The 26,659-nt window shown below is 44.7% G+C and overlaps 1 protein-coding gene and 2 non-coding genes across 3 annotated transcripts in view; 2 read left to right on the top strand and 1 right to left on the bottom strand.

Annotated features, from left to right (window-relative positions):
* LOC147019555 (uncharacterized) overlaps positions 1-26,659 on the bottom strand; it is a 438,487-nt gene that overhangs the window by 54,832 nt on the left and 356,996 nt on the right. Inside the window, exons 5-6 of the mRNA XM_085894127.1 lie at positions 12,888-12,941; positions 10,426-10,522 (exon numbers count right to left, since the gene is read on the bottom strand). Coding sequence (XP_085750253.1) covers positions 10,426-10,522; positions 12,888-12,941 — 151 coding nt within the window. The remainder of the gene's footprint in view (positions 1-10,425; positions 10,523-12,887; positions 12,942-26,659) is intronic.
* TRNAW-CCA (transfer RNA tryptophan (anticodon CCA)) lies at positions 1,268-1,339 on the top strand. Its single transcript has one exon. It is a non-coding gene; the product is annotated as a tRNA-Trp (tRNA).
* TRNAW-CCA (transfer RNA tryptophan (anticodon CCA)) lies at positions 7,397-7,468 on the top strand. The gene has a single exon. It is a non-coding gene; the product is annotated as a tRNA-Trp (tRNA).

Here is a 26,659-nt window from a genome sequence, read left to right as displayed (position 1 = left end):
AGTAAAAGCGTTGAAATCTGCAAATGGCAATTCCACTAAACACCAGAGCATCTATTGAAATGGATCAAATGTTCTTCAAATGTTCAAGAAATAAATTTGGAAAAAATCATGATGTCGATTCACTTCTGTCATGTCTCTCGATCGCAAGATATTTCAAATATGTGTTGGGCCCAATATGTTCTCATGGATAAGGCATTATGTGGTGGAGGCATGCACTCTGCCGAGTGCCCTTCCAGTTTCTTTTGTAATTAGAATGCCGTGAGAGAGCAGAGAAGTCCGTATTGAGTTGTTTTCTTCACCTTATCATGGCGTGCGTTTAAAACATGGGAATTTTCACTGATTATTTGTTGTGCATTCAAAAAATATTTGAATGGTCTACAGGAATGCACAGTATCTTCAAGGTCTTTGGGTGTTTTGGGTCCTGGAAACCTTTGGGATGTTTGTGTGCTCAGGGATTTTTTTTGGACTTTTGGGTCCTCAAGGACTTTTGAGATTTTTGGGTCTTCCAGGACTTCAGGGTCTTAAGGGGTCTTAATGGTCTTAAAAGGTTTTCAAAGTTGGAAGTGGTCTCAACAGTACAAAGGGTCAAAAGGGACATTCCAAAAGTGCGTAATTAATGAATAGATGTACATAATTAAGAGACAAAAAGTCGACCACACACACACACACACACACACACACACACACACACACACACACACACACACACACACACACACACCCACACACACACACACACACACACACATACACACACACACACACACACACACACACACACACACACACACACACACACACACACACACCTCATCTAATGATAGTAGATTTACAGTGATGACCTTCACAGTATCATTGTGTGTGAAATCCTTCTCTCTTGCCTCTCCATCAAGCGAGCTTTCGTGTTCTCTCACTGTCATGGTGGAATGAGTTGGCATCAATTATTTATTTTTATTTTAAACCAGACTCGATGCTGTAACGGTTGGAGTGTCCACTCTGAGTCTGGGAAATCAGCGGTTTGAACATCGGCTGAGTCATCCCAAAGACTCCAAAACACTCCCACTCCAAAATATTCAAACTCCAACACACTCAAACAATGAAAACACACCAACTCGTGCAAATTACAAAACATCACCACACCACGAGAATTGGGACCTCACAAAGGGGGTCCGAATAGCAGGTATCATCACTGTCCTCATTCGTCTGTTGAACCCAAGAAACTTGACTGAAGTATGGAGAATTTATTATTGGATTCAATTGCAGATAAGATCTCGTGGCACAATGGTAGCGCGTCTGACTCCAGATCAGAAGGTTGCGTGTTCAAATCACGTCGAGATCATTTTCTTTTTAAACCAACGGGTCGTTTGGGTTTTGGCTCCTTCGGGGAAAAAGAGAGACACCGTCATCTTTGAAATCTCATCATCACTTCCACCACAGAAGGTGAAGGAGGTTGTGTTTTCACCCCTTTGTGTGTGTTTGTCTGTTTGTGTGAAGGATATCTAAAAGGTTTGGGATGGATTCGGATGAAACTTTGTGGACAGGTTCAGAATATGACAAGGACTAACTGGTCCGATTTCGGTTAAGATCCGGAACCAGAATGTGATATTTTTTTCAGTGATTCTTCACCATTGAGAGATTGGGGTACAAATGATATACAGCACAATATCTCAGAAAGTTGTGGACGAATTCGGACGAAACTTGGTGGACAGGTTCGTGTGTCGCAAGGAAGAAATTATTCGATTTTGATGAATATCCGAATCCGAATCTGGATACGATAATTATTTAATTGTTAAAATGATCCTTCACGATTGAGGGATAGGGTCAAAAACAATAAAGTCCTGCACAGATACATGACAAAAGTAAATAGACACCTTTAATCTATTCATTAACCTCCGCCATCTTCGAAGATGGACGGAGATTACTGTTTTCACCCCTTTCTGTTTGTTACTTCCGAAATCTAAAGATTTCGTTAGTATATTGATGACTTCCGTTTCTGTTTGTTTGTTTATTTTTAGGCACGATAACTCGAGAACGGAAGAAGCTCCCAAGGTCAAATTACACCAATTAATTCAGGAGGGTGGTGGCTAGTGCTGATTAGATTTTGGTCAAAATTAGTCAAAGGTTAAGGTCACAGTGAGGTCAAACATCCAAAACACTCGATTTTTGATGGTTTGGTGCAGAATCATCGTAGAAACTTCTGGTTTGCGTCGCGACCTTCTCTCGAGAGACAGCTTTTATTGGACAAGGTCAGAGGTCAAGTTGACGATTTCATAAGTACCAGTCTATGACTGCTTGATTGTTTGTTTGTTTGTAGGCACGATAACTCGAGAACGGAAGAAGCTGCCAATGTCAAATTACACCACGTGATTCATGAGGGTGGTGGCTAGTGCTGATTAGATTTTGGTCAAAATCAGTCAAAGGTTAAGGTCACAGTGAGGTCAAACATCCAAAACATTCGATTTTTGATGGTTTGGTGCAGAATCATCGTAGAAACTTCTGGTTTGCGTCGCTACCTCCTCGAGAGACAGCTTTTATTGGACAAGGTCAGAGGTCAAGTTGACGATTTCATAAGTACCAGTCTATGACTGCTTGTTTGTTTGTTTGTAGGCACGATAACTCGAGAACGGAAGAAGCCGCCAATGTCAAATTACACCACGTGATTCAGCAGGGTGATGACTAGTGCTGATTAGATTTTGGTCAAAATCGGTCAAAGGTCAAGGTCACGGTGAGGTCAAATATTCGATTTTTGATGGTTTGGTACAGATAACTCGAGAACGGAAGAAGCTACCAATGTCAAATCACACCACGTGATTCAGGAGGGTGATGGCTAGCGCAGATTAAATTTTGGTCAAAATCGGTCAAAGGTCAAGGTCACAGTGAGGTCAAACATCCAAAACATTCGATTTTTGATGGTTTGGTACAGAATCATCGTAGAAACTTATGGTTTGCGTCGCTACCTTCTCTTGAGACAGCTTTTATTAGACAAGGTCAGAGGTCAAGTTGACTATTTCGTAAGTACCAGTCTATGACTGCTTGTTTGTTTGTTACTTACGAAATCTAAAGATTTCATAAGTATATTGATGACTTCCGTTTCTGTTTGTTTGTTTGTTTGTTTGTTTGTAGGCACGATAACTCGAGAACGGAAGAAGCTACCATTGTCAAATTACACCACGTGATTCAGGAGGGTGATGGCAAGTGCTGCTTAGATTTTGGTCGAAATCGGTCAAAGGTCAAGGTCACGGTGAGGTCAAATATTCGATTTTTGAAGGTGTGGTACAGATAACTCGAGAACGGAAGAAGCTGCCAATGTCAAATTACACCACGTGATTCAGGAGGGTGGTGGCTAGCGCTGCTTAGATTTTGGTCAAAATCGGTCAAGGTCAAGGTCACAGTGAGGTCAAACATCCAAAAAATGATAACTTGAGAAAGGAAGAAGCTGCCAATGTCAAATTACACCACGTGATTCAGGAGGGTGATGGCAAGTGCTGCTTAGATTTTGGTCGAAATCGGTCAAAGGTCAAGGTCACGGTGAGGTCAAATATTCGATTTTTGAAGGTGTGGTACAGATAACTCGAGAACGGAAGAAGCTGCCAATGTCAAATTACACCACGCGATTCAGGAGGGTGGTGGCTAGCGCTGATTAGATTTTGGTCAAAATCGGTCAAAGGTCAAGGTCACACTGAGGTCAAACATCCAAAACATTCGATTTTTGATGGTTTGGTGCAGAATCATCATAGAAACTTCTGGTTTGAGTCGCTACCTTCTCGAGAGACAGCTTTTATTAGACAAGGTCAGAGGTCAAGTTGACGATTTCGTAAGTACCAGTCGATGACTGCTTGTTTGCTATCTTGCCAAAACGAAGTTTTGCAAGTAAAGATATGTTAGTCAGCTTGTATGTTTTTTTGTTGTTGTTTGTCTGTAATCACGTATAAAAAATTCTGCAGAGCACAGTTATCATTGGAAATTTTTGTAACTTCGCATATTAGAGGCCTATAGAGGTCCCTTTCAGCGCACAAAATTTTGAAGGTCAAGGTCAAAGGTCAAGGTCACTTTGTCGCAAATCAGGGGAGTCGAAGAAACCCTTATTTTTTGAGTAATTTTGATCGGATCGTCTTCAAACTTAATGGGAATACAGTTCATGGTCTGGCGCTCAGCTGATTAATTTTTGGTGGCGATTGGACTTGACCTTCATGGTTAACGCCTCAGGTCAAACATATTTGACCCCAAGGTCAAATTTTCAATTTTTCAGGAACCATATCGTGTCGTACCTCAAATTGAACACCTCGATGATTGCTTTCTAGATATGTCAAGCTTGAGACATTATGACGTCATTTGGTGACATTATGAGGCAAACGGATATTTTTCATGGTTACTCTGTTGAACGATTCTCATCGGAATCTCTCGTATGCAGATATTCCTCAAGGAGTCGCTCCTGGTGGATAGCAGCTCTGTTCACCTCAGTGTGACCTTAAAGAAGTCACACGTGGTCATCTTTTGGCAAGATACGGGTCACCCTGCGGGTGACATTGGTTTATTTGTTTGTTTGTTTGTATGTTTGTGAACAGTATTACGGAAAAACTCCTCGACGGATTTCGACGAAACTTGGTGGGGGGCGTTAGGTATGGTCCAAGGATCATGCCATTAAATTTTGGACTCCCCCCCCCCAAAAAAAATTTGTTAGAGAAGAAACAAGTTTTTTTTTTGCATTTCTCCATGTTTTTAGTGATTTCCAATCCCCTCCCCCCCAAAAAAATTATCCCCCCCCAAAAAAATAGAGAATTTGTTTTTTTTTCCATCTCTACATATTTTAAGTGATTTCCAACCCCCCCCCCAAAAAAAAATTGTTAAAGATTTTTTTTGCATTCTACATGTTTTGAGTGATTTCCAACCTCCCCCCACAAAATTGTTACCCCCCAAAAAAGAATTTTTTTTTGCATTTCTGCATGTTTTAAGTGATTTCCAACCCCCCCCCCCCAAAAAAAATGTTGGAGAAAAGAACGATGACTCTGTCAGCACTGTTGACATCATATTTAATAAAGAAGATATAAGGTTTACTTCAGTGACCGAGCAGTATTGGCGGCGGAGGTTTTGCACTCTCTCGAGTGCTCCCCCTCTAGTTTAATCTGTATAAAGCAAGTTTTACTGAGTGATTTGGACTGATATTCAACGATTTATTTGCAGAAACGAGATCCTGGGTCATGTGCGAAAATTAACTATGCCTCAAACCCAGGGAGCACAAGACCTTTACGATTTTCAGAGGATGAATTGCTGGACAATCGGAAGGTGGAGTCAGCCAGAGTCACATCATCAGGTGATTGTGCAATTCACCAGCGAAGGCAAGGAATCCACAGCTTCCCATTCTGGTCGATCTGGGCCCTCAGAAAGGTGTTTTGGAGCTGTCAAGTGATCCATTGAGAAAACTCCCCGTTTCAAGACAGCAGATGTTGCAGATGAGTTCCAAGTTAGCTCAAGAACTGTCGTGCAGTAACTTCATCAAATGGACGACTATGGGAGAGCAGCTCAGAGAAAATGTCTTCTTCGACAATTCAACGTTCAAAGAACGAAGTGGGCTGATGATGTGGCCAACAGACCCTTGGAGTTTTGGAAAACTGTCATTTTTTTCAGATGAGTCCCAATTTGCTCAGTTTTCTGACAGTGGACATGTGTGGATCTGGAGACTTCCCAGTCAAGAGTTCTCTTTGAACCGATTGCAGCCAACTGTCAAACACAGTGGTTTTTCAGTGATGGCGTGTGGAGCAATCTGGAGTACTGGTCGGTCAGAGCTTGTGAAGTGGGTGGGCAACAGCAACTCGACGAAACACACTTCTATCCTTGAGGAAGGACTTCTCCCTGTCTTATCCACTGGTCAGATAGTCAAAAACAACACTGTCCATGGAAGATGGAGCTCCTTGCCACACTGCAAAAAAGACCAAAGAATGGCAGGACAGAAATGGGATCAAGTGACTTCCATGGCCCAGTCAGTCTCCTGATGTGAATCCCATTGAACACCTCTGGGCTAAATTGGATCGAGCTGTACAGAAAATGTCCAGAAACCAACATCATTGGCAGAATTGCTAAACCTTTTGCATGAGGCCTGGGTGGAAATCCCAGAAGAGAAAATTTCGGAACTCGTTAGTTCTTTGCTTGAAAGAGTAAAAGTGTTGAAATCTGCAAATGTCAAGTCCACTAAACACCAGAGCATCTATTGAAATGGATCAAATGTTCTTCAAATGTTCAAGAAATAAATTCGGAAAAAATCATGATGTCGATTCACTTCTGTCATGTCTCTCGATCGCAAGATATTTCAAATATGTATTGGGCCCAATATGTTCTCATGGATAAGGCATTACGTGGTGGAGGCATGCACTCTGCCGAGTCCCCTTCCAGTTTCTTTTGTAATTAGAATGCCGTGAGAGAGCAGAGAAGTCCGTATTGAGTTGCTTTCTTCACCTTAACATGGCGTGCGTTTAAAACATGGGAATTCTCACGGATTATTTGTTGTGCATTCAAAAAATATTTGAACGGTCGACAGGAATGTACAGTATCTTCGAGGTCTTTGGGTGTTTTGGGTCCTGGAAACTTTTGGGACGTTTGTGTGCTCAGGGATTTTTTTTGGACTTTTGGGTCCTCAAGGACTTTTGAGATTTTTGGGTCTTCCAGGACTTCAGGGTCTTCAGGGGTCTTAATGGTCTTGGGGGTCTTAAAAGGTTTTCAAAGTTGTAAGTGGTCTCAACAGTACAAAGGGTCAAAAGGGACATTCCAAAAGTGCGTAATTAATGAATAGATGTACATAATTAAGAGACAAAGAGTCGACCACACACACACACACACACACACACACACACACACACACACACACACACACACACACACACACACACACACACACACACACACACACACACACACACACACACACACACACACACACACCTCATCTATTGATAGTAGATTTACAGTGACGACCTTCACAGTATCATTGTGTGTGAAATCCTTCTCTCTTGCCTCTCCATCAAGCGAGCTTTCGTGTTCTCTCACTGTCATGGTGGAATGAGTTGGCATCAATTATTTATTTTTATTTTAAACCAGACTCGATGCTGTAACGGTTGGAGTGTCCACTCTGAGTCTGGGAAATCAGCGGTTTGAACATCGGCTGATCATCCCAAAGACTCCAAAACACTCCCACTCCAAAATATTCAAACTCCAACACACTCAAACAATCAAAACACACCAACTCGTGCAAATTACAAATAAAAACATCACCACACCACGAAAATTGGGACCTCACAAAGGGGGGTCCGAACAGCAGGTATCATCACTGTCCTCATTCGTCTGTTGAACCCAAGAAACTTGACTGAAGTATGGAGAATTTATTATTGGGTTCACTTGTAGATGAGATCTTGTGGCACAATGGTAGCGCGTCTGACTCCAGATCAGAAGGTTGCGTGTTCAAATCACGTCGAGATCATTTCCTTTTTAAACCAACGGGTCGTTTGGGTTTTGGCTCCTTCGGGGGAAAAGAGAGACACCGTCATCTTTGAAATCTCATCATCACTTCCACCACAGAAGGTGAAGGAGGTTGTGTTTTCACCCCGTTGTGTGTGTTTGTCTGTTTGTGTGAAGGATATCTCAAAAAGTTTGGGACGGATTCGGATGAAACTTTGTGGACAGGTTCGGAACATGACAAGGACTAACTGGTCCGATTTCGGTTAAGATCCGGAACCAGAATGTGATTTTTTTTCAGTGATTCTTCACCATTGAGAGATTGGGCTACAAATGATATACAGCACAATATCTCAGAAAGTTGTGGACGAATTCGGACGAAACTTGGTGGACAGGTTCGTGTGTCGCAAGGAAGAAATTATTCGATTTTGATGAATATCCGAATCCGAATCTGGATACGATAATTATTTAATTGTTAAAATGATCCTTCACGATTGAGGGATAGGGTCAAAAACAATAAAGTCCTGCACAGATACATGACAAAAGTAAATAGACACCTTAAATCTATTCATTAACCTCCGCCATCTTCGAAGATGGACGGAGATTACTGTTTTCACCCCTTTCTGTTTGTTACTTCCGAAATCTAAAGATTTCGTCAGTATATTGATGACTTCCGTTTCTGTTTGTTTGTTTGTTACTTACGAAATCTAAAGATTTCGTTAGTATATTGATGACTTCCGTTTCTGTTTGTTTGTTTGTTTGTTTTTAGGCACGATAACTCGAGAATGGAAGAAGCTGCCAATGTCAAATTACACCAAGTGATTCAGGAGGGTGGTGGCTCGTGCTGATTAGATTTTGGTCAAAATTAGTCAAAGGTCAAGGTCACAGTGAGGTCAAACATCCAAAACATTCGATTTTTGATGGTTTAGTACAGAATCATCGTAGAAACTTCTGATTTGCGTCGCTACCTTCTCGAGAGACAGCTTTTATTGGACAAGGTCAGAGGTCAAGTTGACGATTTCGTAAGTACCAATCTATGACTGCTTGTTTGTTTGTTTGTGTGTGTGTGTTTGTGTGTGTGTTTGTTTGTTTGTTTGTTTGTAGGCATGATAACTCGAGAACAGAAGAAGCTACCAATGTCAAATTACACCAAGTGATTCAGGAGGGTGATGGCTCGTGCTGATTAGATTTTGGTCAAAATCGGTCAAAGGTCAAGGTCACAGTGAGGTCAAACATCCAAAACATTCGATTTTTGATGGTTTTGTCCAGAATCATCGTAGAAACTTCTGGTTTGCGTCGCTACCTTCTCAGGAGACAGCTTTTATTAGACAAGGTCAGAGGTCAAGTTGACGATTTCATCAGCACCAGTTTATGACTGCTTGTTTGTTTGTCTGTGAGCAGGATATTTCAAAACGTTGTGCATGGATTCAGATGAAACTTGGTGGACAGGTTGGGTGTGTGACATGGACGAATTGATTTGACTTTGGTTCAGGTCCGGCTGCAGATCCAGCCTATCGGTGGGATACAAAACGTAAACTGTTCAGCCCGGCGGAGGTATGCGCTCTACCGAGTGCCGTTCCAGTATTTGATGCAATGTACATAACCGTGACAGTGGTGACCATAAAAACTAAAGAAACATTTCCTTTTTCCTGAAAAATTTTGTTTTTTCCATCTACTCAAGTAAATATTTCCCATTCAAATAAAACAGCAATTTAGTTAGAGGCAATCACAGGAACTGCCAATAAGCAGACGCGGAAATCTGGTATGTCTGACTGGAAATGATAACGAAATCAATGTTTGCATTCAACTCGAATAAAACTAATTTTGCAAACATTCAACTATATTTTGATTGTTTCTTGGATTAATGATGGACGAAATACTCGAACAGCGCCCGATAGAGCACACACCTCCACCAGGCTGAACAGTTTACGTTTTCTGCCCCACTGATAGGCCGTTTATGGATCCGGAACTGAACCGAAATCTTATCGTCTAAATTTCCACTGAATGTGGCTTTTGTCACCAAACGAAGTCATCCACACATTTTTGAGACATCGTGTTACATCTCGTTTTTGGCCTTATCTCTCAATGATGGTGAAGAATCACTTAAAAAAAAATTCTCGTGTCCGGACTCCACATTAGGATCTCCACCAAAATCTCATCAATTCGTCTTTGTTACACACCCAACCTGTTTCATCGAGTTTTGTCCGAATCCGTCCACAACGTTTTGAAATATCCTGCTTGCAGATAACAGACGGGGGTGAAAACATAACCTTCGTCCACCTTCGTTGGCGGAGGTGAATAATGCTTCGCATGTTTATCACGGATATTGCAGTAACTTGCTCATTGTTGAATGAGAATATTTGACTGTGAATGTAGAACAAGAAAACCGATTGCACCTCTGTTGAAAATCGATGTTCAGGGAAATAATTTACAAGTACGTCAATGGATCGATCGATTGTAATTAAGGCATTAATGCACCTGATGTGGGAGTGGTCGTTTAAGTGGCTGGATGAAATTTGGCCAGATGAATAGGCCTTGGTCCTTATATATATATATATATATATATATATATATATATATATATATATATATATATATATATATATATATATATATATATATATATATATATATATATATATATATATACTATAATTAGAGCTATGCTGCACTAACCTATAAAATGAGATTAACACCTTTGCCTTTAATAATTCAAAGTTAATAGCAAATGTTCAGTGATTAAAGATGTACAGGCTATCAATGTCATTTAATATAATTATTCATAATGTGGTAATGGAAGCATCCAGGGAAATGACTGGTTTTTCTTTCTCGATAAACACGCAGTCACCTCTTCCATTATTCGCAGGGCTTTAAACCAACCGGCAGTCAGTGTGACCGTTGATGCCTCCAAAGCACCATTCATTCCTCACTTCTAAGATTCCAGAGCAATACATCTTAACTTCAAAACTATACCCGACTCACCTGACAGGCTCAAAGGCTGAAGGATAACCAGGTGATGCTGAGAGGTCGTTCCCAGAAGGTACTGAGCCCTCCTGTTCCTGCTTGTACATCCTTGCATCTGGGAAGCACAAACCACACAGACAGACAGAGAATCCTACCTTCCTGTCTTCTTACATCTGCACAATAATCGATACCACATGAAGATTTAATCACAAAATTTTGGACACTTCCTTTATTTCAAAACTCAACATTCTGCAACACGTCTTTTCGCCAATGTTCGGGCTTTACATGTGACGCGGTTCCCTAATGAATCCACAACCATGCTTGATGATGCAAGGAATTTATCCACGCGCATTCCCTCCGAAGAGAAGAACTTTTTTTTCTGAGTGTAACTTAGTGATCAATTTTGAGCAGATACGTTGCTCAAAATGAGGCAACTTGCACTGCTGGAGGGGGAATCGAAAGAGTGCAAACCTTAAACACCAGTCTATTCAGTAACTGCTCTTCTTTTTCGATGGCAAATAAAACCTTTGGTGAGTCTACCTATAAATCATTAAATCCTTGTGACATATTGCTGATAAAATAAAACAATAACAAAGGGAACACCTTGAACCGAGTCAATAATTAAGAAAGAACAATAAAAGGCTGATGGCGCAAGGTAAAGCATTCAGCTGTCAGCAACTTTGAGAACAAGATCAAGGGCATGTCCCATCTCTTGCAGAAATGCACTTTGCCATCCCATTACTTATTGTGCAGGGCTCGCACGGTTCTGCTCAGCCCCTCTGCGCCGTTCATTCGCTAAGAGGTCATCCCCGGCAGGCCCCTTGAGGCTATGGGCAGCCACACAGTGCCGAGACCCATACCAATGCCTTCCTTGGTGCAGCCGGGCCTAGCGACAAGGTCAAACCATCAGCTTCTCCTTCGTTCGGCACACCTTTGAATACAAAGGCGGACCTTTAGAAAATGCCTTCTTGGCAAAAATCACTTCCAGATCCAAAGATGACTCAACCTAAACTTTCGGACCTCTTCCAAGACATCTTCATATTACTTTTGCTCGATTTAATATTCCTCCTCTTTGGTGTTTCCCTTCATGGGAGACGTATATCTTGTAACGCAACAGCAGATGAATCAATTGCTGTGCGATTCTTTCCTTTTCTTGAGATTTATGTTTGTTGAGGATAATTAGAAAATTGGATTTTTCTGGTTTTGTGAAAACTATCCCAATTAGAAAGCGACGCAAATGAGAAAACCGCATGATCAGAAAAGAAGGCCCAGGATTTCCAGTGGTTCTGTGGTCCTGTTATGACCATGCCTGTCTATCATGCATTTAGACAAGATTCTTCGGTGTTCCAAGATTTGAGATTTCTTCGGAAATCCACTTTCATAAAATAGCTTAAAAGCAATTAGAACAAGGACAAATGTGTCCAATGTCCGAAAGGCAATAACAACAACAATTTCCGATATTTCGTCACGTGCCTTGATGGAGCCAATAGCGAGACCCGTCATGGAGGCTCCTCGTTCATGACGAGAAAATCGTGTATTTACGAAATTACAACGTATTAAATGGAATAATCTTTAAATAGTAACGTGAACTTTTCGAAACTTTAAAGCAAATGTCCGAATATATTTAAAAGTTCATGATAGACGCTCTCAAAAGGCACCGTCTATGTGAGGATGTGTACAGGTGTTTAGTACTTAAGGAGATCCGGATCCTGTATATAAAAGAGCCGAGTCCTAAAGGTTTTGTCTTCACCAGAAGAACAACAACAACAACAACAACAAGAAGAAGAACAAGAAGAAGAACAAGAAGAAGAACAAGAAGAAGAACAAGAAGAAGAACAAGAAGAAGAACAAGAAGAAGAACAACGCGGAGCTCACTTAGAGCCAGCGTTCGCTCCGTGAGACGCGGCTAAAAATTGGTGAATCTTGGTTACAAATAAAACTTGAATGACACTCTGGAGAGTGGATACCTCCGCCGGGCTGAACAGTTTGTGTTTTGTCACCCACTGATGGACGCGATCTGCATCCGTACCTGAACCAAAATCGGCTTGTTCTCATCACCTACCCAACTCGGACACCAAATTTCGTGTGAATCCGTCCATAACTTTTTGAGATATCGTGCTGTATATTGGTTGAGCCCCATCACTCAATGTTTGAAGAATCACTTAAAAAAAATTTTTTTTCCCAGTATCCGGATCCGGATCTTTACCAAAATCGAATCAGTTTGTCCGTGTCACACATCCAACCTGTCCACCAAACTTTGTCCGAATCCATCGTTAACATCCTGCTCACAGAAAGATAAACAAACATGGGGTGAAAACATAACCTCCATCCACCTTCGGCGGCGGAGGTAATATTTTTTTCAAAATGACAGTATCAACCCATCTTCTGCACTATGAAACCCTCACACATGGTCCAGTCGTGTGTAGTGTGTGCGCAATGCATGTAGGTACTTCAAAAAAGAGCAATATGTGAATTTCCACCTTGTTCAAAAGAGTTCAGCAGCATCATAGCTTCGGCTGCTGCAGCATCAGGGTCTGTGGGGATAGAATGAAGATGGAAGAAATGGTGAGAGTCCAACCTGGAACACTTTCTGCATGCAGCATACATTGCTCACTCATTTGATTCCAAGGTAGCAACGCCGGAAAAATTGCTTTTCACCCCTGCTGGGGAAAAAGAGTAAAAAGGAAAACGCTCGTCCAACCTGCATATGCTGATAAAAACGTGTGTAACTACATGCTCCAATTTTATTTCCCTGGCAGGATGCACTCTTCGGGACACCGGGTCTGACCAAGACTGGCTGGGGTTAATAGAAAATCGTGCGGAGGAGCGATAAAGATGGCCAAAAGAGGGCAGCAACCAGCTGCTGCTGCGAGCATTTGCTCGGGATTTTCGAAGCTTTGGTGCGGCTCATGCCACTGACAGCCAGAAACACATTTTCTGCCCAAACCAGTCACTTATGGCTGCAGCTAGGGGTGTCAACCTTCTCCCCCCCTTCAAAAAAAAAAAATCACAGCATTTCAAAACCGAGCATGAAAACAGCATCTACAACTAAAAATACACAATTGCACTTTTGCCTACTCGTCTGTTCCGATGGTATTCGATACAGAAAATGATGGTCTTTCTTTTCTTAAAGACTGACGTTGATAATGCAGGGCAATTCTCGAATGAAAAGACGTGACCTCGTGCACGTTCACTACGGACATCAGACATTTGTGATAAGGAACGACATACAGGTACGGTCACTGCAACTCGACACCATGATGCGAAGCCGTGGGCTTGAGATCTCCGACTGCACAATCTGATGGACATTCTCTCTTGGTTAAACATATCGATCATGGCACGAATGTTGCTCTCGGCCCAGAAGCTAATTGTGACTTGCATTCTGCATAAGCAATCCGTCTTCATTATAATTCCTCCCTTTTAAATGTCAAAGAGAACTATTTTGAAAATGTCATTTGGGGATGAAAATGGAGGGAGTGCGAGTGAAGGACCATGAGATCAGATAACAGTTAAACGTGGCCGAGTGGAGGGAAAATTACATTACCTCTTGAGTTTATTACAGACAAAAATCTTTTCCATTACTGACATCACGACATCGGGATAGTGGTGTTATATCTCAATTGGTAGTGCGTTTTGGCTTTGAATGGTTTGGATTCCAGCGCTCATCCCTCGTGAAGTCAGCTCGGCCAGTGCTAGCCGCACATTCCTGTCCGGCGCTAGCAGGGGTGATGCAAGCTCAAGTTTACTGTCCCATCCAGTCACATGCATTGAGGATCAAGGAACAACATGGGGAAAAGATATTTTAGACAAAGAGTAAGGTCACGTGATTTGACAATAGCTTGAATGGAATTAGGATATTCGGTAAATACAAGTAAAACAAAGTTTATGTATAAATATGTAAATGGGGAGATATAAGGTGAACAGGGAAAAATGAAAATTACGAGAAGCAGATTTCAAAAGGGATGTAGATGCAATGTCCGTGAAGGTCATACCAGATTGTACTGAAACTTTCTTGCACATCTATTACCCACAATGAACGCCGTGCACCTTCGCGACTTCATGGGCCAAGACAAGTCTACCATTATCGTTCCTGCACACGAGGGTCCATCGACGGTGATACTCAACAAAAGTGACTTCAACAGGATAACTTGAGCTCTCCTTCGCGCCAAATGGACGTACCAAGCGGTCACGGAAGATCCCACGCAAGCCAATGAAAGACGGGAATTAAAAATCCAACAGAAATAAAAGAAAAGAAAACTTCTAACTGAAGCCGAGTTTCAGACAATGCGCCCCACAGACTCGCTCTCACCTCGCTCTACGGCCGACCACAATCTGTAAAGAGAGCGTATACCATTACGGACAATCGTTTCACTCAAATGAAGACCAACATACAATCTAAGCACCTATTGCAGTGGTCCTCCTCAGGAGAGTCAAGGATATCCACCTGCAGGAAGACGACTTCATGGTCTCTGACGTTCACGTCGACACCCACATGACTGGCAACGGAAACCTTATACAGCCACATCGACGAAGATACAAAGCCAGCAGATACCAGCAAACTTAGCTCGGCTGCACAATCTGACTCACATGTGTCAGGTCAGGTTCGATCTGTGACCTGCTACAGGTACCATGTAAACCTGTACTAACCTGTTCCATGGTCGGGTTGTCGGCGACTAAACCGTCTCCCCCACCAGGTTTTCTGGTGAGGAGGGTGTTTGGATATGGACACCCAGCAGGATTAAAAACAAAACCTGTCAAAGGGCGGAGGAGCTCCTTGTGAGCCAACGGCCATCCATATCTAGTGCCCAACTGTGTCTGCGGACGTCCTCCTGCAGTTGGGTTACTTCTTATTAGGAGGTTGGTGGCAGGATTTGCACTCCGGCCACCGTAAAACGCTTCATTCCGCAAAACGCAAAAACGCAAAAAAATCTGAAAACCCACTCCGTGGGAGTACCTCCTGTGCAGCTTCCCTTCGCAGGGCAGCTCACCGGATGATGGGATTGGGGCAAAGCCTTCGGGACCCCAATCTTTGATAGGAGGGAAACCACGGGGGTAACATCCCTGGGTCAGATTGCGGGAGAGTGTGTCGGAGTGGTGCTGAGGTGTCGTCCACCAGACGGCGGTCTCCTTGGGTTAACCTGAGGCGGTCCCTTCGGGTGGGTGCCTGGAATGTCCTATCCCTAAGAGAGGATGATCACCTGTCTCTGTTATCATCTGAGCTCAAGCGTTTGGACATCGGGATTGCAGCTCTCTCTGAGGTTCGGAGACCGGATTGCGGCGAGATAATGGTGGGTGGTTACACCTACTATTGGTCTGGTCGCTCTGATGGTTACCATACCCAAGGAGTTGCTGTAGCTGTGTCCAATAAGCTGACCCCAATGATAATTGAGGTAACACCGGTCAACGAGTGTATTATGAGATTAAGGATTCGTCACTCCTTGGGTGTCATTTCCCTGGTCTCTATTTATGCTCCGACTGAGGCGAGTGATCTTACCGTGAAGGATGCATTCTACGCCACACTCGAGTCTGTGGTTGATCAGTGCCCCAGACGAGATACACTTCTAGTCTTGGGGGATTTCAATGCATCGACTGGAACTGATAGGGATGGTTATGAGGTGTGTGTTGGTCCCCATGGGTCAGGAACTATGAACCAGAATAGCACTAAGTTCCTTGACTTTGCAAGAAGTCATGGACTTAGGGTGGCTGGTTCATGGTTTCAGCGCCCGCAAGCTCATCGCTGGACTTGGTATTCCAACGCTGGCGGTGTGGCAAAGGAGATTGACCATGTCCTCATTGACGGTCGTTGGAGGATGATCCAGAACTGCAGGGTCTACCGGAGTGCTCAGTTCCTCAATACTGACCACAGGCTTGTTGTAGCAACTCTAAAGCTGCACCTTAAATCCTGGAGAATGGTACCATCCCAGCCTAGGCTGGATGTTGCCAAGCTCAGGGATGAGAGAGTAGCTGAGGAGTTTGCGAACAGGCTGAGTGGACACTTGGGGGGTCTGGGTGCTTTGGGGGTCCTGAAGAGTTGTGGAGCACCTTCAAGACCACCGTCCTTGATGTTGCCGGTGGATGCCTTGGAGTTCACCGCAGGGCAAAGAAGAATTTTGTCTCTCAAGGGACACTGGATACCATTGACCAGAGTCGCAGGGCCAGGCTGAATGGCAGAGCTGAGCTGTTCAGGGAGCTGAGGCGTAAAACTGTACGTGTACTGAGGGTGGACAAGGAGGCCTATGTGCGAGGAATCTGTGAGGGGGTAGAGCATCACCTGTGGACAGGTGATTCTCGTCCCGCTTGCAGGGGAATTCGCGCATTACGTTCATTCAAGTCCATCCCTCGGAGCACTACAGTTCGAGCAGAGAGTGGTAGGCTCTTGACAGAGGAGTCTGAAGTGAAGGCCCGCTGGGCCGGTTTACTTTGAGCGGTTGTACCAGGCTGATCCCCCAGCTGTCGAGTTGGACGTCAAGGGTGTTACAATCCCTGTTGCTGACCCTCGAATCAACTGTGGTCCACCATCGCTTGTGGAAACACGGGCTGCGGTGAACCAGTTGAAACGGGGCAAAGCTCCAGGGATCTGTGGCATCCATGCTGAACTTCTCAAGGCTGGTGGAAATGCTGCACTCGCGTCGTTGCATGCAGTTTTGTGCTCTGCCTGGAACACAGGCATCATCCCAACTGACTGGAAGAGGGGCCTTGTTGTCCCTCTCTGGAAAGGGAAGGGTGATCGCCAAGACTGCAACAACTACCGAGGGGTGACGCTGCTCTCAGTGCCGGGCAAGGTCTTTGCTCGGATAATTCTTGATAGGGTTCGCCACCATCTGCTTGAGCACCAGCGTCCAGAGCAGTCAGGCTTTACACCAAAGAGGTCAACGATTGACCGTATCCTTGCTCTTCGTGTCCTCATTGAACGCAGACGAGAGTTTCGGCAGGGGCTGCTTGCAGCCTATGTTGATCTCTGTAAAGCGTTCGATTCAGTGAATCGGGATGTCCTCTGGAGGATTCTTGGTCTTCGCGGGGTGCCACCGAAACTGATCGATCTGATGTCTGAACTCTACTCTGGTACTGAGAGTGCTGTGAAGTGTGGTGGTACCGCCTCTGACTTATTTCCAGTTGTTACTGGAGTTCGTCAGGGATGTGTACTTGCCCCACACTTTTCAGCACTTGTATGGACTGGATTTTTGGGAGGATGTCGGAGAGATCAAGTTGCGGTGCATCGTTTGGCAATGTCAAGATCTCGGACCTTGATTTTGCAGATGATGCAGTCATCTTTGCGGAGACTTTAGACATCCTCTTGGGGGCCCTCGAGGTGCTGAATGAGGAGTCGGAGCCGTTGGGATTACGGATTTCTTGGGTCAAAACAAAGATCCAGGCTTTCGGTGACATCTTGGATGCTGCTGTCCTGTCTGTGTCTGTTTGTGGTGAGGATGTTGAGGTCGTGGATAGATTCACTTACCTTGGCAGTGATATTCATGTCTCCGCAGGTTGTGAGCCGGAGGTCAATAGGACGTCTGGGTCGGGCCTGGGGAGTCATGGATTCACTGGATCATGGGGTGTGGCGCTGCCGGTACCTGTGCGGGAGGACGAAAGTCCGAGTCTTCAGGTCCTTGGTACTTCCAGTCTTGCTCTATGGGTGCGAGACTTGGACTTTGACCAAGGATCTGAGACGGAGACTTAATTCCTTTGGTACCAGGTCTCTTCGGAGAATCCTTGGCTATCGCTGGTCGGATTTTGTGTCCAACGAGCGGTTGCTGAGAGAGACTCGGATGAGATTTGTTACCTGCATAGTCCGTGAGCGTCAGCTGCGGCTGTATGGACATGTGGCTCGTTTTCCTGACGCTGATCCTGCTCACCAGATTCTCTCAGCGAGGGAGTCTCATGAGTGGAGGAGGCCAGTGGGCCGACCACGTGCCTCGTGGTTGCAGCAGGTTGACCATCATCTCAAGGAGATGGGGATGGGCCTGGCATCTGCCTGGGGGATGGCCAGACGGAGGCCCCTGGAGTACCGGCGGAAAGTGGACGCAGCGACGCGCTGTTCTGGCACATGCTCCCATACCTGACCTGACCTTAGCTCGGCACAGATCATATCTCTCGTGAGTCACCTGTGCATGAACTTGACATACTTCACCTTTGACGGGACAGTCTATCACGAAGAACAGGGAACACCAATCTCTGGAATCAGAGCAGAATTCGTTATGCAAGCCTTTGAAGATGCCACCCTAACTGAAGAGCACACACACAAGTTATAGCTACAGCATGTAGACGACATACATATATGTGGTCATTAAGGCTAACCAATCGGAAAGCTTCTTAAACTCGATGTTACCCGAGCTCCAAGTCACTTGAAAGGTTGACAAGGAAGGATCACTGGCATTCCTGGATGTCTTACTCTCCAGAAAACCAGAGAGTGAAACAGGCTCGACAATGTACCGCAAGTCCACACACACACACACACACACACACACACACACACACACACACACACACACACACACACACACACACACACACACACACATACACACACACACACACACACACACACACACACACACACACACACACACACACACACACACACACACACACACACACAGCCAGTGGCCACCCTTTGTGTCACAAGATGAGCTGTGCAAAAGCACGACAGTACCGTGCTCATTGTGGTGGTTGTGTCCCATTGTGGTAGTTGTGCAGCACGGCGCACCAAACTCCAAAGAGTCAATCAATTGCTGCTTGCCGACCGCTATCCCTGACAGATCATCAAGAAATGCCATTAAAAAATAAATAAATCCAAGGCAGGTCATGACAACGAAGCCCATGAAGACAGTCATTGTCCCCTAAGTTAGAACAGCAACTGAACTTGCCAATCACCTGCTACAGCCGTATGATGTCTGCATTGCCCATAAACTCAATGGGACTCTTCAAACATTACTGTCAAAACCCAAAGACAAGGTGGGCAGACAGGACCGATCTCAGATAGTCTACGACATCCCTTGTCATGACTGCCCCACCGATTATGTTTGTCAAATGGGGAAACGGTTGGCCACCAGATCGGCTGAACACCGATGTGCGGAAGCCGGCAATGACCAATCCTCCGGCATCGTAATACAAAACTACACCCTGCACCACACCTTTGAGCGGGGACAAACCACAGTCATGGTGACGCCCTGCTTCAAGGCCAGCCACAAGGTTATTGAGGCATGGTAGTTGGATGACCGGTTGACAAACAGGCATGTTGACCTCAAAACGGCCTACCAAGCCCTACGCAGATACCTCTGCAAACAGCGCGGGCCAACAACCCCCCGAAATACTGGTGGATACAGTCCGATCGGGAATCCAACACACCGGACCAGGTTTTGGTTCCCTCCCCTGAGCCCCCTTCTCAGCCCCAAATTCAAACCACACCATAATTTACTGTAAACCGCTTCTTCATTTCTGGCCTTTTGAGGACGGAAGCTAGACTACTCCCAAAACATCAGGCCCAACAAAGAATTCTCCACTTAATGATCAGTGTGCCTTCTTTCTGATCATAATATGCTCATACTGCACATGACTATAATCCATTCTCCAACCCACAGCAACACTGCGATGTCACCGTCAAATTGCACCGTACCGCGAGCAGCAGGGGGCATCTCGCAGCATCAACCAATTCTTGTGGGCAACGGTTCAAAATACCAGAAGCAGAGAAAATAGCTCAGCTGTAGTCATGCTTCACCCTTAATAGAGCTCATCAGCACAGTATAATGCTTATTTATAATATTAATTATAATAATATTTATTCCCAGCTGCAAAACAGTGTCCTCATGGTGCTGTAGTGAGGCAATATCAACAATTCCTTCATGTGGTTGAAGATGCTTGTTGGTCATGAATAATGCAGCAATGTCTATAATGGGACACATTTATTGTCCTTTTATCCTCAGTTAGGAGGAATATATATCAGGTCAGGTCAGGTATGAGAGCATGCGCCGGAGCAGCCCGTCACTGCGTCCACTTTCTGCCGGTACTCCAGGGGCCTCCGTCTGGCCATTCCCCAGGCAGATGCCTGGCCCAATCCCCATTAGATGCCGATCAACCTGCTGTAACCATGAGGCATGTGGTCGGCAACATTGGCCTCCTCCACTCACGAGGCTCCATTGCTGAGAGAATCTGGTGAGCAGGATCAGCATCAGGAAAATGAGCCACGTGTCCATACAGCCGCAGCTGACGCTCACGGACTATGCAGGTAACAAATCTCATTTTAGTTTCTTTCAGCAACCACTCGTTGGACACAAAGTCAGACCAGCGATAGCCAAGGATTCTCCAAAGAGACCTGGTGCCAAAGGAATTAAGTCTCCATCTCAGATCGTGGTCAAAGTCCAAGTCTCACATCCATAGTGCAAAATGAAATAAGTTGGAGATGGCACCACCACATCTCACAGCACTCTCAGTACCAGAGTGTAGTTCAGACATCAGATCGATCAGTTTTGGTGGCACCCCACGAAGACCAAGTATCCTCCAGAGGACATCCCGATTCACTGAATCAAACGCTTTACAGAGATCAACATCGGCTGCAAGCAGCTCCTGCTGAAACTCTCGTCTGCGTTTGGTGAGGACCCGAAGAGCAAGGATACGGTCAATCGTTGACCCCTTTGGTGTAAGGCCTGACTGCTCTCGGCACTGGTGGTCAAGCAGATGGTGGCGAACCCTATCAAGATCCGAGCAAAGACCTTGCCCGGCACTGAGAACAGCGTCACCCCTCAGTGGCTGTTGCACTCCTGGTGATCACCCTTCCCTTTCCAGAGAGGGACAACAATGCCTTTCTTCCAGTCAGTTGGGATGTTGCCTGTGTTCCAGCAGAGCAGAGAACTGCATGCAACGACACGAGTGCAGTATTTCCACGAGCCTTGAGAAGTTCAGCATGGATGCCACAGATCCCTGGAGCTTTACCCCCATTTCAACCGATCTGCCGCAGCCTGTGTTTCCACAAACGAAGGTGGACCACAGTTGATTGGAGGGTCAGAAATGGGGATAGTAACACCCCTGACATCCAACTCGACAGCTGGTGGATCAGCCTGGTAGAGCTGCTCAAAGTAACTGGTCCAGTGGGCCTTCACTTGGGTGGTGGGCTCTTGACAGAGATCAATCGTACCTTCTGGCTGTAATGGTGAGCATCAGCCATGGATTATGTCTCACATGTTAACACAAAATAATCTGCAAACAACCACAGTCCGTCTGCCACCCGGATGATTGTTCCCGTTAATGCAAACCAATTGTAACCAGATGGCACGTGGTGCGATTGGCGGATAAATCAAAAATATACAGAGCATGACCAGCGTTCCCCCGATCTCCAATGGATGGAAAGTCCTACACAAAAGCGTCAGCTCCAATCCGTCGACTCTGTCTAACAAAGATTATATCGATGTTTAAACGAAGAATGTGGTCATCATCGGTTACATATTTACACGGTATGCCGTCCTGATGAGGGTAAATAAACCTGAAATCCGGATAGGCGGCTCCGTTTGATGTTTAACTGATGTTGACCGTGTAGTCTCTGTCTGTTTCACAGAGTCGCTGGGTTGAGGCCTCCGAATTGGCGGTGACGCTTTTGTGTCGGACTTTACGTCCATTGGAGATCGGGGGAGTGCTCGTCACACTCCATACATATATTTATATATAACCACACGCATACTTATAGCATGGGATGGTCGATGGAAGGGAAACATTGAAGGTGTTTTATATGAATGCCAGAAGCTTTATTGGAAAGATGGAAGAGCTGGAAGCTAGGAGGATGGTGAGGGGTATGGTGTCATGGGAATTTAAGGCTACAGGCTATATAGGTGTGATAGGGAAGAGAGAAAGGGTGGAGGTGTGGCAACTTGGGTGAAAGACCATATTGTATCGAGAGAAAGGTATAACATAAAGGAGGGAATGAATGTCGAGGATTCTGTGTGGAGAGAGATTATGGATTATATTGGAAGAGTAACATACAGTACTTGTAGGATACTTTTATAGGGCTCATGGTGTGAGGGAAGAGCATGAAAGAGGGGTAGGTAAAGAATATTGATAATGGGGGATTTTAATTGGCCAGGAATATATTCTATCCAGGAAGAGAGGAAAAGGCAGAGTAGGTGAAGATTTTCCATCTTGTCCAGAATTGCTTTTTATCCCAGTTTGTGGAGAAGCCCACGAGAGGAGGGGTGGGGGGAGGGAGTGTGCAAGGTCTTTTAAAAGCGATTCAAGGAGGAGTGGAGGAAGTGAAGAGAACAGGTCAAAAATTGAAGGTATGATGAAGCTCCATGACTTGGGTTGTATTGTCGTTTTAGGTTGCAGTCGGAGGGGGATCATTTATAAATCAAAAGAGGTGGTGTTAACATTGTACAGGAATTTAGTGAGGGCCACATCGAGAATATTGTGTTCAGTTTTGGTCACTACAGTTCCGGAAGGACATAGCAGCCAGAGATGGTACTGCGGAGGACTACTCCATTGAGCAATGATGAGCGGCGGAAGGAGACGGGGCTTTCCCCATTAGAAAGGATGTGGTTACGAGGGGATATGATGGAGATGTTGAAGATAACGAAGGGTATAGATAAAATAAGATAAGAAGCCGCCGTTCAGGGCATCAGAAAGTATGTCTGTGGTCAATACCGATTGTTCCTTAAAATGTCTCACAACGCTTCTGAAATAAGTTGTAAATACTTGGAAAAAATACCTGAGAGAAAGGGCTGTGCATCTGCACAACGAAAGACTTGGAGAACCTTTTTCGGCTCACCAAACGGGCAGCCGCTCGTACTGCAAACTCCTGACCATGTGGGCCGGTGAAAGGCCCAAAGGTTCATCGACGGCCGTTCTACCCAAACCTTTGTGGTGCTGAACACCAGTGGGGAGATAATATGGGTTGTGAGGGGCCATTATAAATATGTGTTTTTGTTTGGTTCTGAGGCCACATGACAAATTAGATTTGATTTTTGCATCTATTGCTAAAAGCAGACGGTGTGTGTGTGTGCGTGCGTGTGTGTGTGTGTGAGTGTGTGTGTGTGCGTGCGTGCGTGCGTGTGTGTGTGTGTGTGTGTGCGTGCGTGTGTGTGTGTGTGCGTGCGTGTGTGTGTGTGTGTGTGTGTGTGTGCGTGTGTGTGTGTGTGTGTGTGTGTGTGTGTGTGTGTGTGTGTGTGTGTGTGTGTGTGTGTGTGTGTATGTGTGTGTGTGTGTGTGTGTGCGTGCGTGCGTGCGTGCGTGCGTGCGTGTCCGCCGCTCAATTGTATTAACAGGAAATTGTAGGAACTTGACAACTCGTATCCACGTACGGATATTTATCTCCCAAATAAATAGGACCCTGCGATTCGTGGATTCGCTATTTGTGGACCCAACGTATTCACGGTTTATAAACTATGACCTGCTTCAACATTTGCAGCCCTGTGCTTCACATATTCGCGTTTTTTGTTTTTTTCATGGACATATCCGTGGTTTTTCTTTGGCGTATTCATGGTTTTTCAGTTTTTTTATTTATTTTTATTCTTTGCGGGTACGTTTGCAGTTTTTCACGAAATTTTGGATTGAATCGTGAACCGCCGGGAAACTATTCCCACTTTTTCCATCGAAACATTGTCCTGACATTCGCTGCATTTTTCAGGAATGTATCCCCCCCGCGCAAAAAGTGGGGTCCGACAGTATTTCTATACATTTCTGCAAGTGCGATTTGCATTAATTTACACAACAGTTATGGTTTACCATTCTCAAATTTGGACTCTTTTGTTTGAATTCCAGTTTTCACGCCGGCAACCACAGGTTAAACATGCCCGGCTAGCAGAACAGCGACAGTTAATAAACAGCAGCAATACAAAATCTCTCCCTGATATCAATTTGATTTGCTTCAAAACCATGTCAAGTCAAATCAAGTCATAAATATTTTCATCGATGGCATAAAACTTTCACAAATAAATTTCCCTTTCACGAGATAAGTGGACCGACATGAGGAACAAAATGAGCGTAAACTCGAGTTTATCCGTTTGGTATTCCGGTATCGAAACATTTCTCATTATAGATCTACATTAACAGCACACATGACTTCAAGTCATCCAAAAGGAGCAGATTACAGCCAAAGTGCTGCCATTTAATGCGGCAAAAAGCTCGGAGGCCCGATAATAAAATCAATAGCCACTCTGCACAGCGTGCTCACACCCGCTCTTTTGTTTTATGATGGGTAGGTTCCCTCCATGTGGCAAACTCATGCACGGATTCCAATGCAGAAATACAAAGGGAAATTCAAGTCAGGTGAACAAAGGCTCAGGTAGACCTTCAATCTTGCTACACGTGCCCTGTGGCACCCTGTGCTGCTTTCCCTCGCAGTGACCTGGATTCACAGCTGACAGGTGGCCAGAGCATGAAAAGAGGACAGCAGCCCCGTCTGTACGTAATGAATAAAGCAGAAGCTAGAGAGTGTGATGCCAGAAATCTGCATCAGCATTCTGTGCATCTGGCGATTAACCGTTTCAAGAGTGACTCCGGTGCTCGATAAAAAAAAATATTCTGTTAGGAAACCTGCATAACCTCAGGATTTAAGCTTGAGGGTTTTGCATCAACGGTGAGATTTACTTCTTTCGTGCTTTATTCTACTGAATATCAAGGCGATGGCCTCGTCCCGCTGTTTGGCTACATCTCGTGAGCACGGTATGGGAGCACAAGTCGAAAGAGTAACAGCTTCATTCTGAGAGCGCGGCCGATAAGCCGTGAAATTTATCTGCCGAGATGTTTGTCAGCAAATCCCCTGGTGCCTCCGCTGCTGGAAATCAGCACTTGCGAATGGTAAATGCTGAGATTACAGGATAAGAACCACAATAGAAAATCAATCCTGTCCAAACCTCCACCATTATACCATATAGATCACCTACCAGACCTTCCCTATTGCCGCGAGCTCAGACAAGAGCAAGTCCCATCGATCGCCGTTATAAATAACACGGTCTCATTCCGACTAAGCCTACAATCTCAAAACCTAACTCAACATCTTATCTGGAGTTTCTCCAAAGCTAGCCAGAAACACAAAGGCCATTTAACTTTCCATTGGATCAATGACCGTGAAAAAAAAAAACCAACTTTGGCATTAGAACAGTTAGCAGGGGGAATCCCCTGCCGGCTCTCAAATGGAAGATAATGAAAATGTTCTTTAACTCCAAGCTTACAGATGCAATCAATGAGGCAACTAGCATCTATTATTAATATAATATCGATGACATGATCATTACCACTAGATAGATTCCAATTAGTGATGAGGCAACCTCTTGACAGGCCTCATCTTCAACCCACAAAACTTCCCGAACAAAACCAAAACAAAATTGATTTCTAAGGAGACCTGATAGAAGTCTGATGAGAATTTTGGAATAATTTTTGGCAAGCGTCAAAAATATCCACGTCGCCGCCTTGTGCGATTTGGCGAAAAATTCCCTTCGATGAAAACGCGGAACTCAGCGAGAAGCAAAATCAATTAAACTCCGAGGTACTGGGTGAAGGTGACCACGGTGAGGTTCATTTTCAATGGCAAGCCGAACAGCAAAGCCGCCATCTTTCCCACTTGCACGGTCGAGCCAAGAAGGCATCGTTTGAGAATCTTCCCAAAATATGGCAGTTCAAGGAAGAATCTTCGAGGAGAAATGTCATTATGCTTACATGAGTGCGAGTCAAAAAAAGTTTCCCCTCTAAACATGAAGGGCTCGCGCTGCACCAAGAAACTGGATCACAAATGTCAGTCATTTTCTCTGTAGTTTCCAATCAACGTCACCCCCTCTCTCCCTGCCCCCCCTCTATAGTGATGGGTGAGTTTGCTGATGCCAATGGAAGAGGAATCAGAAATCGTTAAACCTTTTTTGAAAAAGGAAAACTTTTTGAATCCTCGTAACATCAAGCGCACTTCAGACCGACTGTATTTGAGTGGTCAGTGTGGCTCTGTGTTACGTTTGAGTTCTACAGTGTATTATGCACTTGTACACAAGTCGCACATCAGATTGAGTGACGTGTTGAGAGTCAACAGCAAGGTCCTGAAAAGCGGAGATGTGCGCGGTGGATTTGGTTTAATGTACAAATAAACTGTGGCAAAAGCCATCTCGTGGTACGGTACAGCACACGAGTGGACACGAGGAATTTGTGTAAGCCTTAATCATTTTCTGACAAGGAGGCAAGAAATCCTTTGCATTATAAATATACTTGCCAGAAAAGCATCATCTTCACAAAATACACTCATCCCTCACATGAAGATTTGCCATTTCACAAAATGTCTGTGGATCCG

Source organism: Eptatretus burgeri, chromosome 9 (assembly GCF_056783735.1).
Source record: "Eptatretus burgeri isolate ZD-2024b chromosome 9, Ebu_testis_v1, whole genome shotgun sequence".
Lineage (NCBI taxonomy): Eukaryota > Metazoa > Chordata > Myxini > Myxiniformes > Myxinidae > Eptatretus > Eptatretus burgeri.
This window is presented reverse-complemented; position numbering and strand designations above follow the sequence as displayed.